Raw genomic sequence first — 16,877 nt, 5'->3', positions numbered from 1 at the left:
TGTTCAGACTCTGAACCCTTTTTTATTGGCATTTATTTAGACTAATTATTTTTACTCTACACTGTATTCCTGAAGAGGGTCACATTCGTAGACCGAAACGTTCAATCTTACCACAATGTTATCTATTTTTCAATATATTTTTATGCCAAAACTTCTGTATATAATTTATCACCTTCGATCTGGTGACGGCTCACATTGCCCATATTTTTCGTTTTTATCTCAACGACCAACATAGTTTTTAAATTTATAGTTGAATATTTTATCTGAAGGATGTTCACGCGTGTAGCATAGATGCAAGCTGGTATTGTGCAAGCGACATTGTCGCGCACTAATGTTAGATTTCATAATTTGTTTTTTTTAACCCTTTGATTTTATATAACTCCTGTCTTCGGAGGCGGCTGCGCGACATGATAAATTAGCGCTTCTTGCATATGCGGCTTTGTTTATTTCTCCGTTGTAAAATCACGAGCCGCGCGTTAACGTGGCGTCGCGCCAGGCAACGGCGCGGGTAATTACGCGTGGAAAGAAGGAATTCTACGTCGCCCGCGTGAGGTAATCGCGCGGAAAATCCGGAATATGTAAAATTCATCCGCGGGTAGGAGCGTTGCGGCCCGCGTCGACCCTTCGATCCGTCTCGGAGGAGAAATAAGACGCTCCGCCGAATGAATTCCGAACGTACGTGCGCGCGATGACGCGGCGCTCGGAGAGTATCGCGGACGTTTTTCAACCAAGTTCGGGATCGACTTGCTAATTCGCGCGCCCGCTCCAACTTTTGCGACAGCGTAAAACATCTCCGCGCCGCAAGTTAAATAATTTTTCGACGGTAGAGCGGACAGTCGCGGGCGACGCGCGCAATTTCTACTTTGACGCGACTTGAAATGGCCCGTCCCGGGCTTCTACAATACAATACTCCTCGGGAGGAGCAGACAGTTGCAGCACGTAATTACGAGTTCTTGTTTTTCTCCAGATGTTGTCACGAGCCGCTACAATGGTTCGCGCGTCTCCTAGTAAAAGTCATTGCGCGCCGGTATAATTGCTTTCTCTCTCTCCGCCTTATTGGCAGAGATCCCCCTTCCTCCTCTCTCCTCCTGTCTCTCCCTGTCTCTCCGCGTCTCTCCCTGGCTCTGGTTCTCTCTCTCTCTCTCTCGGTTCGCTTCGCGCTCTTCTCGAAGAAAATTGCAAAGGACGCGACGCCTCGTACGCTCCCGCGTCCGTCGTTCGCGATATTCGGAGCCGCGCGAGCCAACAGAATCTCAACTCTCGTCCCGTCAAGAAAATACTCGTTCGCTCCGGTCTCGAGTTAATCCCCCGGGATTACGGATCCGGATGCTGCGAATGTCTGGCGCGACGAGGCGCGTTTGTTTGCCCAACGAGCACGAGACTACTCGAGCCGGCCCGTCGTCCAAAAACAGAAAAAGCAGACTGATTCTCGATTTTTGGATAGACGCGTCGTCTCGCGAACTATGAGATATATATCTCTCTCTCTGCCGCCCCCTGCTTTCTCTCTCCTCGCCGCGTCGCCCCTTCGTATCTGGTGCAAACAGAATTCGACGAGTTCGACAATACCGGCTCATCAGTCCATTGTCGTCAAGACTACAATGGCGCGGACGCTGGCGGCCCTTTGGAAAACGTGTCCGACAATGGCGGGAAATGGACGCGATTTCGGCGATCGGGATGCACCGAACGCGACCCGCAAGTCGACGGACTTGCTATCCTCTCGTATCCGGATTCGCCCGTATTGATACGGGGATTTCGGAGGCAGCGATGTCGACCCTCGGAAAAGAAGCGCGCCATCAAGTCGCATGGGTAATCACTATCGGTTTATAGGAAGTCGATCGCGCTAATAACAGATCGGACACAGTAGCAGGATTCTTCTCTCACAGACGCTATCCTCCAAAGATATAATGATAATACGATACTGAGCAACTGCACTTAATAACGACAGCAATAACAGGTGGCGATATAATTGGAGAAATGAAAATGTAGATAAAATAATTATATTGTGTTTTATTAACTTGTGGAGAGCAATACGGTTTTAAAGAATCTGCCTGTAACAAGGCGCATCTACGGTGCCAATTTGCAACATCGATATTCGCAACATCCTGGTCGCGCTGACCCGTGGCATTTTGTGTCGGCAAGTCAATTAAGTATGTCGATGTGTCTTCTCAAGCATTTTAGAGATCCTTAACGAGGTTTCTCCGCGCGTCTCTCTCGCTCTCTCGCTCGCGGCGCGACAGTTTCTCAAAGAACGGGCACATTTTCGCTGGTGCGCGCGTACCAGTCTTGCACGACATTCTTCGTAAGCGTACAAAAGGGCACGACACGAGCACCTCGTAACAGATGTAAGGGTGCGCAAGGTACTGCGGATCATGAATATGCGAACTTAGCATATTCTGGCGCCGTAATGTCGAACGGAGAACTGCTAAGGGAGTGCTGTTTAATTTTACAATAGTGTACCATGGCCTCGTAGACAGACATCGAGTCTTTCCAACCGCAAATGTTTTATTTTTAATTCCGGAGGAATGGCGTATATTCGACACGTATCGTTAGCGGACGGGTGAAAAATATTGTAATCATATTCCTATATAATTTTTCCGGCGTTATTTCGTCGGTGAGATAAAAATTGAAAACGCAACACGGAAAATATAAAATGTAAAAAAATACAAGGGAGATTTGAATAATTCCCCTTAAAAACTACCGTATTGTGGTCGCGAAACGTTTCATCGGTACAGTCGATACATTCAGCAAAGGGTGGGTCCGGCGTAACATCAGACCTTGTTATTCATATTACATCCCTGTTGCGGGATTCGGAATACTTATTGTTGGTCTTTCCCTCGTGAAGAACGAAAAGTTGAGGCATACATTTTCGGAGTGTTTGCATCCTGTTTATTACCTACTTTACAGTGGAATGCTAAAACGCGAGAACCTTAACGCGCGTTCCACTTTCGCGTCTTCGTATTTGTTCCGTTGGTCACGTTGTTTACTCCTTCGACGACACTATTTCATTCTCGGTCGATGTATAAATAGCGCAATCCAGAGATATACATACATTCAAAAGCCCTCAAACAAAGTGGCGAGCCTCGACCGAGGAAATACTCGGGATTATTTGCATTCTACGGAGAAATCGGAGAGATGAGCCAACTTCGCGTCACATTCCTCCTTTCGTGGCCAATCGGAATTGTGGCCTGCGAATATTTATATCGCCCTTTTCACCGGCAAATTCAACGGCGCACCAATTTGATGATGAACGCTGTAATTCGATAAAATAAAAGCACGCCCCGTTCAAGATAAACTAATAAAATTTCATAATGAAACTTAAAAGCGAAATTTCTGACAAAGTGTTGGGTTGAATAGACACTATCGTTATATTACAGAATAAATTTTTAACGGGTTTAAAATTTCTGATGAAATTTTTAACAAAGCATTGCACCGAATAACCATTATCATTAGTCGTGGGAGATAAAGCCGGCGCAAAGCGCCCGTGATTATACGTAACAATTTTTCCACGGCGCATGTAATGCCGCGAACTTCTTAAGAGAGTTATTTATACGTTACCGCGAAACTACAGGGAAGCTGCAACCAGTAGCTACATATTCCCGAAGTTTGGTCTTTACCGTTGGGAGATTCGAAAAGTTGGGTGGTTTGTTACAGTGTTAACGGTCCCTTGGCTAAATTTTTAGTCTTAATAACGAGATGAACAGAAAGACAGATGGACCTGTGTTCTTCGCAGAGCACAATTTTTTCCGCGTCGTGTTTCGCGCAGAGAGACGTAAAAAGCACGAAGGTATAATTTTGCGCCATCCCGAACTCCTTTTTTGATAACATCGCGGGGCAAAAATAGAAGGCGGAAAAGGTTATATAAATTGCAGGAATAAGCCAAAGGAGTTTATACTTAATCTTTATATATTTTAATTGCAAGAAAAAAAACTGCAGCTTCTTTAGTAGCCGCAATTTTTTTCTTTAATGAGAGCTACTTATTTAGAAAGCTAGATTTAACGCTAACTATTAGAAGCAGCCGAGCCTTTCTTTTTTCCTCCCGCGCGCTTTATTTGCGCGACCCAAGAAAGCGTTTGAATTCGCCGCACAGCAGGCGCGAACGAAGACGTTAATCTTGTCCCCGAAACCGATTGTAGCACCACTCTAACGAGATTCCTAAATTTGCAGCCGCGCAGAGCACGGCGGAGCGATAGGGTTTCGATTAACCTCGATCGAGTTCTCGATCGAGACGTATTTTCCTGGAGGCGACCCGTAAAAAAAAAGTAGAACGCGCGCAAACAACGCACCGGCAATTTCGCGTCGCGCAAGATCATCCGCGATGAGTTTTACCCGCGGAAGATGAAACGCATTTCTCCTCCCCCCCCTCTCTCTCTCTCTCTCTTTCTCTCTTCTCCTTCTCTCCAGCTATACGACCGATACTCGTAAAAACAGCCGGGAAAAATGTCACCTCCCTTACCGTCAATCGCCTATCCGGCCGACTCGACGGCAGATACAACGTAATGAAACGAGGGTTGGTCGTCAGGGTTGTACGTCAGGACTCACCCCGACCTCCTTACGATCATCTCCATTTTTTATCCGCGTCGCACTTTTTACGAGCGCGCCTCGATCAAGGCTGTGGAACGGCGGGAATGAAGCGTCGGCGGCGGCTCCGTAAGATCGACCGCCCTCCTCCCCTCTCCACCGCGCGATCCACTTAAGGATCGTCGCGGCTTGCGTTGCGATCGCGAAACTTTACGGTCCTCGTATATCTCTCGCTTATCGATATTACCTTTTCGCCGTCGCGCTTATCTTCCCGTCGCCCCCGTCGTCGCGGAGGGATGAAGAAATAGATCCCGAACGATCCAGATGACGATCGCGCGCGCGCGGTTTTCCAATTTAAAAGTCTGATCTCGCCTCGCTACGGGGAGGATCAGCCCGCCCGCGTCCGGCGAGTAGTCCGGGTCGACTTCTCCCGCGCCCGTCTCGGGCGCGGTATCGCGCTACCTCACCCGCGGTATTAATATTCGATGCCATTAACGGGCGCGGCAATTGCTTCCACCGGCGCAGCCCGAGACCCCGGGACACGCTCCCTTACGCTTCAATCTGAATTCCAATTCGGTCCCCGCGTTTGGGTGTAACACCAGCGGCTGTGATTGCGAGGGCACTCCCGGTGTACGCGCGCTCCATCTTCCCGTCCGGTTGTCGCGGTTAAGGACGATAATAGCGATCCGAGCAAGTAGCTGGCGAAGTTACCGGCGAGGTGACAAAGTACACCGTGGGTCGTGCGGAGCGAGTAAAGGGGATGAAGACGGTCTACCGCCGCCCTGTGCACGCTGTGGGTGGTGGACCGGTGAGAACGGGCGAGGGCAAAGGGCGCGGGAGGGTGTATTAAAGGGGCGCTATGACCCGATGCGCCTTGTCTCATGCATACCAATAAGCCCTGGCTGCTACGCGTCTCGTATGTAGCCGAGTATCCGCCTGCAGCTTGCCGACAACTTCGCTTATTTGTCCTGCGAAATAGATTCCGCGTCGCTCTTGGCCCTCGACTACTATCGCGATCAGCGTTACCCCGCCCGTATGTACGTACGATAGACTTATTGTGAATATGCACATTTTATTTCATTATTCTCAATCATTATTTCATCGTTGCTTACTAGGCGCTCTCGAGCTTTCCTTTCTCTAAAGGGAAATGCGTGTAAAAGCGCACATTTGCAGGAAGCGACGTAAATAATTGCGCGTTCGGGAAAGACGTTTAACCGTGTTCAGTTGCATGTTATATCACATTTCAAGTGACACAGATTTTTAATTGTCCTTACATTACATTTTCTGAACCCTATCGGTAGAGGTGCGACATTTCGATGTTATTTTTATACGCAAAATATCGCAAAATGCCCCAGGAACGTCCTTAATGTCATTTCTTTACATTTTGGAGCCCCCAACTTCACGCAGAATTACGCAAAATGATCCTCAACACGCAACATGGCGTCCAAATAACGCCAAAAATCGCAATTTTCCTTAGTAAACGTTTCTAACGTCAATGTTGTATCACTTGTATCAGAGAAAAAGTCTGCAGCCGCAAGTAAATATTGTATTTGAAGGATTAATACTTTTTTTTCTTGTTACTTTGACATCAATAATTTTGCTAGAGATTGTAAAATGTTACCATTCAGTTCTTTTTGTTCAATTTTAGGGCTAAACCAAAGAGATTTATACCTAAGACTTTTTTTAACATGTTACTGCTTTTGTAGCCTGAAAATGATATGTGATTTCAGTAATTCGTTCCACGCTGTTATGTTACCAAACATTAAGTCATCTTATTGAAGCTCTGCCCACCTCTGACCACGACATTATCAAAAACATGATGAAAATAATGCAAAATTCGGAAAAACAAAATATGCCAAAATATAACATCAAAATGTCGCACCTCTACCTATTGGATCGATGAAGTTAATGATTTAAAAAATGAGATTTATTCGCGAAACGTAAAACTAATACAGAGCATTAATTTGCCATTTGTCTTCTCGTGCAATTTATATCACAGGTCTTTTCTTCTAAATTAAACTACCGTCGAGCAGAGCGACATAAGATTTTAATCTTCATTACTCGTGCAAATATTCCTGTTTTTCAAAAGGCAAACATCGGAGGGAAAATAATTCACGGTAAACAATACGCTGGAAAATAATATTATCCATAGTCGGGGGGGGGGGGGAGACAGACGCGACTGGCGGGATACGGCCGGCGGAAACGAATTTTGATTAACGAGAGAGCTTTCGCAAATTCGGGCGCGCGTTCCGCGCGAAAGAACGCTCCAATTTGTCCGCGTAGTGAGCGCGAAATGAAATTAAGGCAGACGCGAATTTGATCAGCGGCGGCGGCGGTGGCCGGGGCCCGAAATCTCGGTGAAAACGCAGAGCTCGGACGAAACGCTCGGAGGGACGACGACTGATGACAGTTACCGCTGTGAGTTGATTCCCGGTTAAAAGATTTACGCCGCCTTGTGTAGCTTGCAAATCAAATATCCGACTCCGGCTTCACCAAAAGTACTTGCGCCCGCGAACGAAAAACCGAAGCGTCTATTTACTCTCTCGAGATGGCGCGGCATTTTTAAAATCCGCGTAAAAAAAAAGTCAAACAATTCTGCGTTTAACTTAAGGCGTCCGAAATGTAATGCGGTCGTATTTTATTTATCTACGGCAATCGCGATAATTGTATTTTCCCTCGGTAGAGACGTGCCAAGATGCGTCGCGGATTGCACTGCGATTTGTTGTTTCATATTTCATACTTTTTATTTTATTTAATGTCTTTTTATTATCGCATTTGCAAAAATTGAAGTTGTACCCAGTAACTGTGTGAACATAATTCAGCGAGTAATTAATTATGAAAGAAAGGGTCAGAGAGCCGCGTCGAAAGTGTCGCTTTTCCGGATTCGCGCATCGAAGAGAGTATCAACCTGGAACTTCGGAGAAGTTCCAATTATCGTCCACCGTGACACGTTCCAAATTGCATAAATTCACCGCCGACAACACATAATAAATCGCGCGTATTGTGTGTCGAGCGCGACGTTGCGTCTCACGTCATTTGAATTATTAACTCGCTACAGCGGTATGTATATCAATTACGCGATATTGACATTGTCGTTCCGCTATTCCGCGTCATTAGAGAGAGAGTGAGTGAGCGAGTGAGAGAAGACAATTATTGCGACCGAGTTGTCTAGGATCGATCGAGCATCGTGTATCTATCCAAGTATTCCCTGCATGAATATCAACGAAAGGCGATCGAGTCGAGCTTCGATTATGAATTAGAAGATTACATGGGGCTTTGACACGAATCAACTGTCGACGTGACGAGGTCAATTCTGTATCTTACACTATAGTGAAAATGCGAGTAGTTTTGTCTCTCTCTCTAGCCGTCCCCTTACATAGTAAAAAATAAAATGTTAATAGATTTCAATGATGACTTGACCATGTCTGGCAATTTTTATGTTTAAAACTCACAACGTTTCGACCATGGTTTGTGTCCTTTTCAAGTGATCCAATGGTACAAGCACAAAAAAATTTGTACCCTTAGATCACTTGAAAAGGACCACAAACCATGGTCGAAACGTTGTGAGTTTTAAACATAAAAATTGCCACATGTGATCAAGTTATCACTGAAGTCTTTTAATTACTACTGGCGACATTGAAGATTACCCCTTGTTAGTTTAAAATGTTAACGTCAACCAAATTGAATGAAGCTTATTGTCGCCAGTGGTAATTAAAGCAAAGGGAAAATTTTTTAAAAAGTCGACCAGACTGGCAAAAAAGTGATGTGGCAGCAAATTCATAATGTCATATCTGAAATTATTACGGATAAAGTTAAATAAATGAATAGATAAATAGTAAGGTAATAAGTCAGAAAAATAATTTAATTTAGTTAAATAATTTAATTAAATAATTTAATTAAATAATTTAAACTAAATAATTTAAATTAAATAATTTAATTAAATAAGTTAAGCGTAAGAGTCCAAAAAGTAGATAAAAGTAAGATATTTTTTTGTAAATTTTCTCTTTGTTAATGCTAACATTTTTCAACCGTAGGTGTGATGCAATAAAAACGGACAGGCTAAATAAATTGTACGAATAGTTACAAATTAGAATACTTGAAATAATTTTTAAGCAATGTCGATGTTACATGTTTCGGTTGACTTCGTGAAAAAAGTGCGTTAAAAGAACTCGAAATGATATTCAATGTTCAAACGACATGCATAAAGTGGCAGGTTATTATGTTAACATAAATATAACACACAAAAATATTACGAAAATAACCACATATATGTTTTATGTTAATTTTACATTGAAATAATAATGAAATCTTGGTAACGCGAGAAAATTTGAACGTTTCACCACATGAATTTTTACTGTGTAGAAAGAGACGAAGCTGAACACTTTTAGCATTTTCACTATGTTGCAAGATACAAAATTTTGACCCCGAGGCGATTACAGCCGAAGTAATCGGACGTCTCGCTTTTCACGCGCCGACATCAATTGCCAGGGCGTTCTTTAATTTATACGATCGAATGAAACTATCGTTTTCAACAATGATTGTTTCCAACGGAGGGCGCAACGTCGCGCCGCAGAAAGCATCCGAGCCTATATCGAGCGTCCCGCTTTCGCAATTTAAAAATCCGGTTGCACTTTAATTGCATTCCAGTGCGAAATATTAGCAACAAAGCGAGCAGCAATAAAATCGCGCGATGGCACACGCCCGCACAGTCGCGTCCGTTCGGGGGGGGGGGGGGAGAAAAAAGGAATGTCATTCGCACTCCACTCCAAATATCGACACGTCGATACTCGAGACAGATTGAAACACTCTTTTTAAACGCTGCCGAGAGCTCGAGTCCACCAGAGGTAAACTAATAAATCGCACAAACCGTCCCTGGGAGCTGCAGGTCCATTCGCCGGCTACGCGAATGCGGATTAATAGTGATGAGACGCGGCAGTGTATCAATTACGCTGTCGTTATAACGTCCTCAAGCCGATGTCAATGTCGCGCGAGCTAATTAACGAATGTCCACGTTAGCAGGCTGTTACCGTCGAAAATCGAGATCGACCGGATTGTACTACTCGGTGATAGATCATTTCGAAAGATTCTGATTAACGACCCGTCCCGTCGATTGCGCCCAGACAGAAGTTTGTTTGAAATCGAACAAATCTGAATTTTGACCTTGCTAGGCTTTTATTTCATTTCAAACAAGCGATTACTTTAACCAAAATTTTATTCCATCGAGATGGAAATTTCTACGAGAATTCTACGTCAATTTCTTCAAATCTAGCAAGCGCTTCAGTAGAAGTAAATAAAAATTTAGTAGATTCAAAGCAACGTGCATTCAACGAATCTCATTTGTTGAATCTAAAGCTTTTTTCTGGGTGTGCAGATAAAAATTCTGTCCGACTGATCTCTTGTCTTTCACGGTAAACAGCCACAAATTAACAAGCGAACAATCGATGACAATTATTTATCCCTGAAAAATTCTGTCTTTTATTTAGTTTCAACCTGATTAATTTAAAACAAATTGAATTATCAGGAAGCACATCTCGGAATCTACTGTTTCCTGTGCCTAGATAATATATTGGCGCGATATGAAAGTCAGAGCGTAATAAATACAACAAAAAATAATAAGGAATAATGTAAATAGTCGCAGATGTAATATATATTTCATATTGCATACCTACGTACAGTACCCTCCATAAGTTTGGAAACGCCCTATATTTTACAGATAAATAGTGGCACAGCAGCGAGCTGTGCACATATTTGGTCTAAATATATCACAAGTCGTTTAAATAACGATAAAATTGCGATACGTTTAAATAACGAATTAGACAGGAGGATTCGCATAGAGCGAATTACGAGTGAAGTGCATCTCTGGGAGACTCTCCAGCAAGAATGGAAACGTATCCCGACTGAATCTCTGCGAAAGTTAATCTATCGCACGCCCCGTGTATGCAAGGCAGTCATTAAAGCAAAAGGTGGTTACTTTGAGGAATCTAATATTTAATTTAAATCTTTGGTAAGAACTTGTCGTATGTATCCTCGTTTCAGTTTTCTTCGGTCAAATAAACACGAAGCAATACGCATCGATTTCATTATACGTTTCTTTCATATGACGCACTTTTATTACATAAGTGTTTCCCCAACTTGTGGAGGCTACTGTACACGCATAAAATGGTTTAAGTTTACGTTAAATTGACATCGAGTTAATTTAAAAAATTATTTTTATTCGCTCGAATACAAGGAACCTGCGGCAACTCGTTTCACAATTAATTATTGCTTTTACCAAGGCTCTTCGGTAATGCTTCCGGCTGTACTAGATATTTTATGAAAGGCAGCATTAACCTACACGCCCCAGCATATTGCTATTTGTGGCACGTTTCTGATAAAACTCACGACGGTATCGCGTTTCTCTGTTGCAGGTTATCCTGGTGCCTCACAGTCACACCGATCCGGGATGGCTGAAGACGTTCGAGCAGTACTTCCACAGCTCCACGAGGAGCATCCTAAATAACATGGTCTCGAAGCTGCAGCAGTGGCCGAACATGACCTTTATCTGGAGCGAGGTTTCGTTCTTATCACTATGGTGGGACAGGTGAGTGCATTCTACGATGCATACGCGATCAAGCGTTTTGCAATATTTGCGAATAAAAGAGAGGAAGGAAGCGCTTCGAGTACCCCGTGTCAAAAAATGTGTATCGAGGAATATTCTTCAACCTGTAATATATTTATGCAAAACGACGTACAGACTTCGCCCTTTTTACGTTTAAATTGAAAAATGCTGAAGGCCGGTGCGATAAATAATAATACGGAGTCAATATAATAAATGGCTGAGTATATACGAATTGCAGAAGGAGTAACGTAAAGAATAAGTTGGAGAGTTCTACGGAACAATCGCGGGTAAAAATTGAACAAGACCTTCGAAGCGACGCCCCGCGAATTTCCGATAAAGCAACGGGGCGGATTGTTATTCTCGGAATTCGCGAGGTATAATTAATATCGTTTTCCCGATCTAATTCTCTTAGGGGGATGATTCATTAATGCGAATGTTGGCTTCCGCATTTGTAATTAAAGACAAACACCGGTTAGTGCATTCGTGTTTTAAGTAAACGATGAGTTTTCTCGTAATCTCGCGAGCTTTTCTCGAAATTGTAAAATGTGGGTCGATGGAAAAGAGAGCGTCGTATAAACGGCGTTGAGAACTAACAGCCTCGCGTAATTGTATGTACATTCGGCGGGACCAGCATTCATTGCCGGTGTACGTGACGTAGGCTACAAATTTACGGTGAACGACAGCGAACGTCAGAACGCGGCTACGTACTGTATCCTCGAAATTCGAGCCTGCGACTCGCGCGATTGACGAGGCCTCTTATCGACGTTGCCCTACGCTTTTTGAGAACACGAACGCTCCGGAGCGGTCATTGGCTTCTGTGTTTCTAATTAAAGACAAACGTTCCGCACGTCAGTATGTTAAGTAAACCGCAGGGTTCTCGCACGCAAGCCATCTATCTCGGAAATGGATTGTTGTAAAATAGGCCGAGCGGGGAGGGTGCGATAGTATCGGGGACTGGATGGTGGTGATTCCCGAACCACTTGGTGCTTGAAAGAACGGAGCGGAAACTCGAGAACAACGGCGGGTGGCGGTTCTCCTCTTCTTAACGAGCCGTGGAAAAGCCGTGGATGAAGTAGGGATGAAGAAGACGCGGAAGTGTCACGAGTGGATTTCGAGAAAGAGAAAGAGAGAGAGAGAGAGGGGGGGGGATAAAATGATAAGTTTCGGATGAGTTTTACTGGGGAGCTCGCTTTCATTACTCTCCGCCAGTTGTTAGAGACAAAATGAGATCCCGCAGGTTTGCTTAAAAGTAATTTTTATTCGAAGATTTAGTCACCCCGCGGATCGATACGGTTTTATTGAATCACTAGGGAGAAACGGCAATGGGGATTGTCAAATACGGCCCGAGCTGAAGGAGCAGTCATTCCTCGTGAAAAAAAACGAGGTGGTTATACAACCGATAAAAACTTTTAAGATAGAAAATGTAGCTTTCTTTTAAATAAATTTAGCAAAATTTTGTGCGTTTTATCAAATTTTTAGAAAAAAAAAGGAGACGGCAGTTCAGTATAATCGCGTTTATTTTGTATTTTATTTCAAAATATTCGTTGTTAAAATATTGCGCAGACCAATCAGGCCGATTGCGCCGACATGCACCGAAGCCCTGAGAACGTAAAACGCCAGGAAATTGTATCAGCATCCGGCGTGTATAAAAAAATTTATTACATCGGTAGCGGTGCAGTTTAAACAGACCCACATCGAGGAAAGCTCATCCTCAAAACGCCCCAGTTTGGCCTGGGCGTAACCACCTTAGCTTTAGCGACCTTAAACCAACCTACTAGCCACCTGGGAAAACAGAGAGAGAGAGAGAGAGAGAGAGAGAGAGAGAGAGAGAGAGAGAGAGAGAGAGAGAGAGAGACATATATAGCAGGTGGAATCCGTGGCGGCTTTATGGCCGACATAAACGACGTAATGTGGAAACCACCTTCGAATAGAGAAGGATATGTAGGTCGTACATAACACTCGGACGCACAAATCACGTAAATCCTAACTGGCTGAAATGCGACGGCGGCAGCGATAAATATGATTTGCAACCCGAATTGCGTGATAGCCGGTATAAAACAAACACGAGTCAGGGCGAGTCACGCGAGAATGATTAAATCCGACATTGATCCAAAGTCGAACCGGGACTGATCATTTACGGCGGGGAACGATTATTTGCGCGCAACACGAATCAACTTCCATCTATATTTCTCGAACGTAGATCGTAAAATCGATTCTTTCGAGCCAGAACTCAAGCGTAATATTCAGTAGTCTAATACTTTCTTCAATTTTATATTAAACAGCAAACTGCTACCTTTCTTTCTGATATTCTACTTTTTTCTATTAATTGCATCTAAGTCCTCAAGACTTGAACGTCTCTCTGCGTGCAGTCTTTGGAAGATTCGATTCTATTTTTTGAAATTTACATTTATTTATTTTCGCGCATTGTGAGTTCCATTTTCGTTTTCCAGCGCTCATCCGACGAAGAAAGTGGTCATAAAAAGATTAGTCAAGGACGGTCGACTGGAAATGACCACCGGAGGCTGGGTCATGACTGACGAAGCTACTTCTCACATCTACGCTATGCTGGATCAGCTCATTGAGGGTAAGTGAGAGAAACGACATTCGAAATATTTGCTGTAAAGTTTCATATTCAGATCGTTAAATTGACAATTGTGAGGAGAGAGAAAGCGGATCGATGTAAAGATGAAACTTTGCATAAAATAATGTCAGTTTGTATATTAAAATGTACTGAATTTATTTTTCAATGACTTTAAAATATAATACGTAAAAATAATTTAAATAAATGGCAGATCTGAAGATCCTTTTGAAGTTACGAAACTTGCAAATAAATGTCTCTATCGCAAGCTCAGGTTTATCGTAATAATTAAAAAAGAGAAACGTAATAATAAGAATAAGAGGGTAAACTAAACCGATGTAGTTCGAAAATCGCGTTAGACCGTGGAAAATCAAGAGGCGCGTTGAGCGAACATAAAATTTTAGTATCAATTTTATGCCGTACAATAAAAAAAATAACAAATGTAACATTAAGATCTTAACCCGATCGCCACGACGCGGGCGCGTAAAATGTAAAAGTCCCGCTGAACTCCGAACCGCGATGAAAAAAGAGGACTCCATAAAAAACGCGAACGGAAACGCGAAGGATCCAACATGACGAGGAAGGATATTCTTTTCCTTCCGCCGCTATAAAAATCAGCCGGCGCTTTAAAACACTCTATCGACAACCAAAAGGACGTCGGAATTCCGGCGACCGGTAGATAGCTAGGTAGGATATCCCTGTCGTTTGCTAGCCAAGTGTCGGTCGGCAGGAAGCAATAAGAATCTCCAACCGATGCAGTGCGCGAACGGGAGAAGATTCGAGTGGATGGAAAGGATTTCTCGGTCCTGCCGCGCGGCAGGACTACGACAGGGAGGAGGCGGGGGAGAGTAATAAGGCGGCGGGTGCAAGCGGGTTTCTCAACGGAAAATTGCTCTCCGCCACGTCGTCGTCGTCGTCGTCTCCTTCGTTCTCTCGGAGCCGTCTGATTACGACCTCCTCCTCCTACTCCTCTTTCTCGCAATGAAGGAAAACGGATCCTTCTCGCTCTCACTCGGTTTAATGTTACCGCGAAAGATTTTACCGCCCTCGTGGAAATTTCAGTCGGCGTTGATTACCTTTCCACAGAGCTCGCTCTCGTGTGCTGTATCGCCAGGATATCACGACGCAGAACGGCCCGCCCTCGTACGAGGGGAAGGGACGGTAATAACTATTATCGTACGTATGTCGCATAGCTGCGGCGGGATTAGTCCTAATGTTTGCTGGGGAGTAGCACGTGTGCCCGTTCCCCGAATATATGTAACGCAGCCGGGTCAGGCGTACCGTGACCTGGCGCAACATGGAATACGATGGTAGTCTCGAGAAGTTCAACGTCGGAAACTTGATATGAGGAAAGGCTGTAAGAGGCGTCGCGGAAAGAGCAGCTCGGATGGAATTACTTTCGGTGCGATTATTAAAAAGCGAGTCGAGCGAAAAGAAGACTCGTTAATTCAATTCCGTAGCTCTCAATTATAATTGATATTCGACGCTGGCGCTAATTAACTCGTCTGTATCCGAGGCAGATCGTGCGTGACACATAAGTGACTGCGAATCCTTTTAACATGGTTGTGGAAAATCTTTTTCGAAAGAAGAAAGGATCGTTTTCTAACGTTATGATTGTAACGTACACAAAAATTTGCAATAATTGGAGCACTGTTGGAACTGCATATTCCTGAGACCAAATCAAGTAAAAAAAGTCCCGTACTGCTTTTCCCTGCGACAAGATATTCGCGTGGATCATTTAAAACGAGACACCCTGTATAATACAAACATATATGATAAACGTTGGAACATTTCGTGCAATTTTACGGAGCGAATATGGTCCACCTCGGCAACGTGGCCACCGGCATTTAATTGTCACTCTTTCGGCATCAGATCCCGACACGTTACGGGGAAACAAATATCGTCGCCGCACATGCCTCCCGCCTGCGAACGGATCTGGACCGCGTCGCGCCGCGCCGCGCCGCGCGCGTGTACGCGACATAGGACACGGCGGGCGACACGAAATTTCCGCGAGCAACGTACGATCATTAACAGCGGATGAAGGGGCGCAGCAACAAAACGTACAGCATGTTATGAGCTGTCGCCGCGTGGTTTCCGCGCGCCCGAAACGCGTGCACAAGTGAGAGGGCGAGGGAGGACGAGGGTCCTCGAGTGCGCGCGCGCGCGCGCCCGGCACTCGCCCGCACTCACCCGAATAATGCATCCGCTCGCTCTTGTGTCCGCGCGTCCACACGAAATAATTGTCGCCGTGCGGATCTAACAGCTTGTTTTTGCACGGCCGGAGGTGTATTCATCGCCCCGGCGCGCAAAAACCGAATCTCCATTGTGCTCGCGCGGCGCGCACGCAACGACGGCGGTCCTCTTTTCCGCGCGCGCTAATATATCCGGCCTTTGTGCGCGGCCGTCCTCCCCCGCTGCTAATAGAACCTCCTCCTCGCGTAACGAGGAACGCGAACGTTTTCCTTTTGTCCTTCGTATCAGGCGCGTGGCCGGACGCGATTTTTTTCGCGCGGCGAGTGCGCGCGCGCTTCCCTTCGCTTCGGCCCTTGAGGAATCCGGGATGCGTTGTCTTCGAGACACTGTCCACCTGTTCGCTCGTATTTTCGCAAAGGGTGTACCCTGCGAACATCGCGGCGCAATGAAATGAGCACGGCAATGAACAGAATGGTCGTAACGCTTTTCTTTTATTTTTTTTCCAACTGTTTTTTGATTATTTTAGAAACGCGCGTTCAAGCCAACGGCACACGATTACTATTTTTCCTACTGGATCGCTTGCGAGAGACAATCAGCATTTAAGCCAACGGCACACGATACTACTTTTCCTACTGGATTACTTGCGAGAGCCAATCGGGATTTAGCCTTAGGTTACCTGGTCTAAAACTCTGCGTCCCGATTGGCTCTCGTAGGCAATCCAGTGGGGAAAAAGTGAGCCAACGACACACGATACTATTTTTTTACTATTGGGTTGCTCGCGAGAGCCAATCAGGACTCAGCTTTAAGTTACCTGATCTGAAACTCTGCATCCTTATTGACTACGTTTCCACCGAGGGTCAGAGTCGGGCTAGAGTCGGGTCAGAATCGGGTTGGGGTGAGCGTTTTTGCGGTGGAAACACCAAACTGGGTCAGAATCGGGTTGGGGTTAGGTGTTTCCACCGCAAAAACGCTCACCCCAACCCGATTCTG

The 16,877-nt window shown here is 44.8% G+C and overlaps 1 protein-coding gene across 6 annotated transcripts in view; it reads left to right on the top strand.

Annotated features, from left to right (window-relative positions):
• The window catches only part of LOC105560297 (alpha-mannosidase 2), a 163,878-nt gene that overhangs the window by 127,461 nt on the left and 19,540 nt on the right, over window positions 1–16,877 (top strand). For all 6 annotated transcript variants that reach the window (XM_012009295.1, XM_012009292.1, XM_012009294.1 and 3 more), the window contains 2 exons: window positions 10,926–11,098; window positions 13,567–13,700. In XM_012009295.1, coding sequence (XP_011864685.1) covers window positions 10,926–11,098; window positions 13,567–13,700 — 307 coding nt within the window. The remainder of the gene's footprint in view (window positions 1–10,925; window positions 11,099–13,566; window positions 13,701–16,877) is intronic.

Source organism: Vollenhovia emeryi, unplaced genomic scaffold (assembly GCF_000949405.1).
Source record: "Vollenhovia emeryi isolate VEMERY1.0 unplaced genomic scaffold, V.emery_V1.0 DF939234.1, whole genome shotgun sequence".
NCBI lineage: Eukaryota > Metazoa > Arthropoda > Insecta > Hymenoptera > Formicidae > Vollenhovia > Vollenhovia emeryi.
Note: the sequence above shows the minus strand (reverse complement) of the source record. Positions and strands in the feature narration are given on the sequence as shown.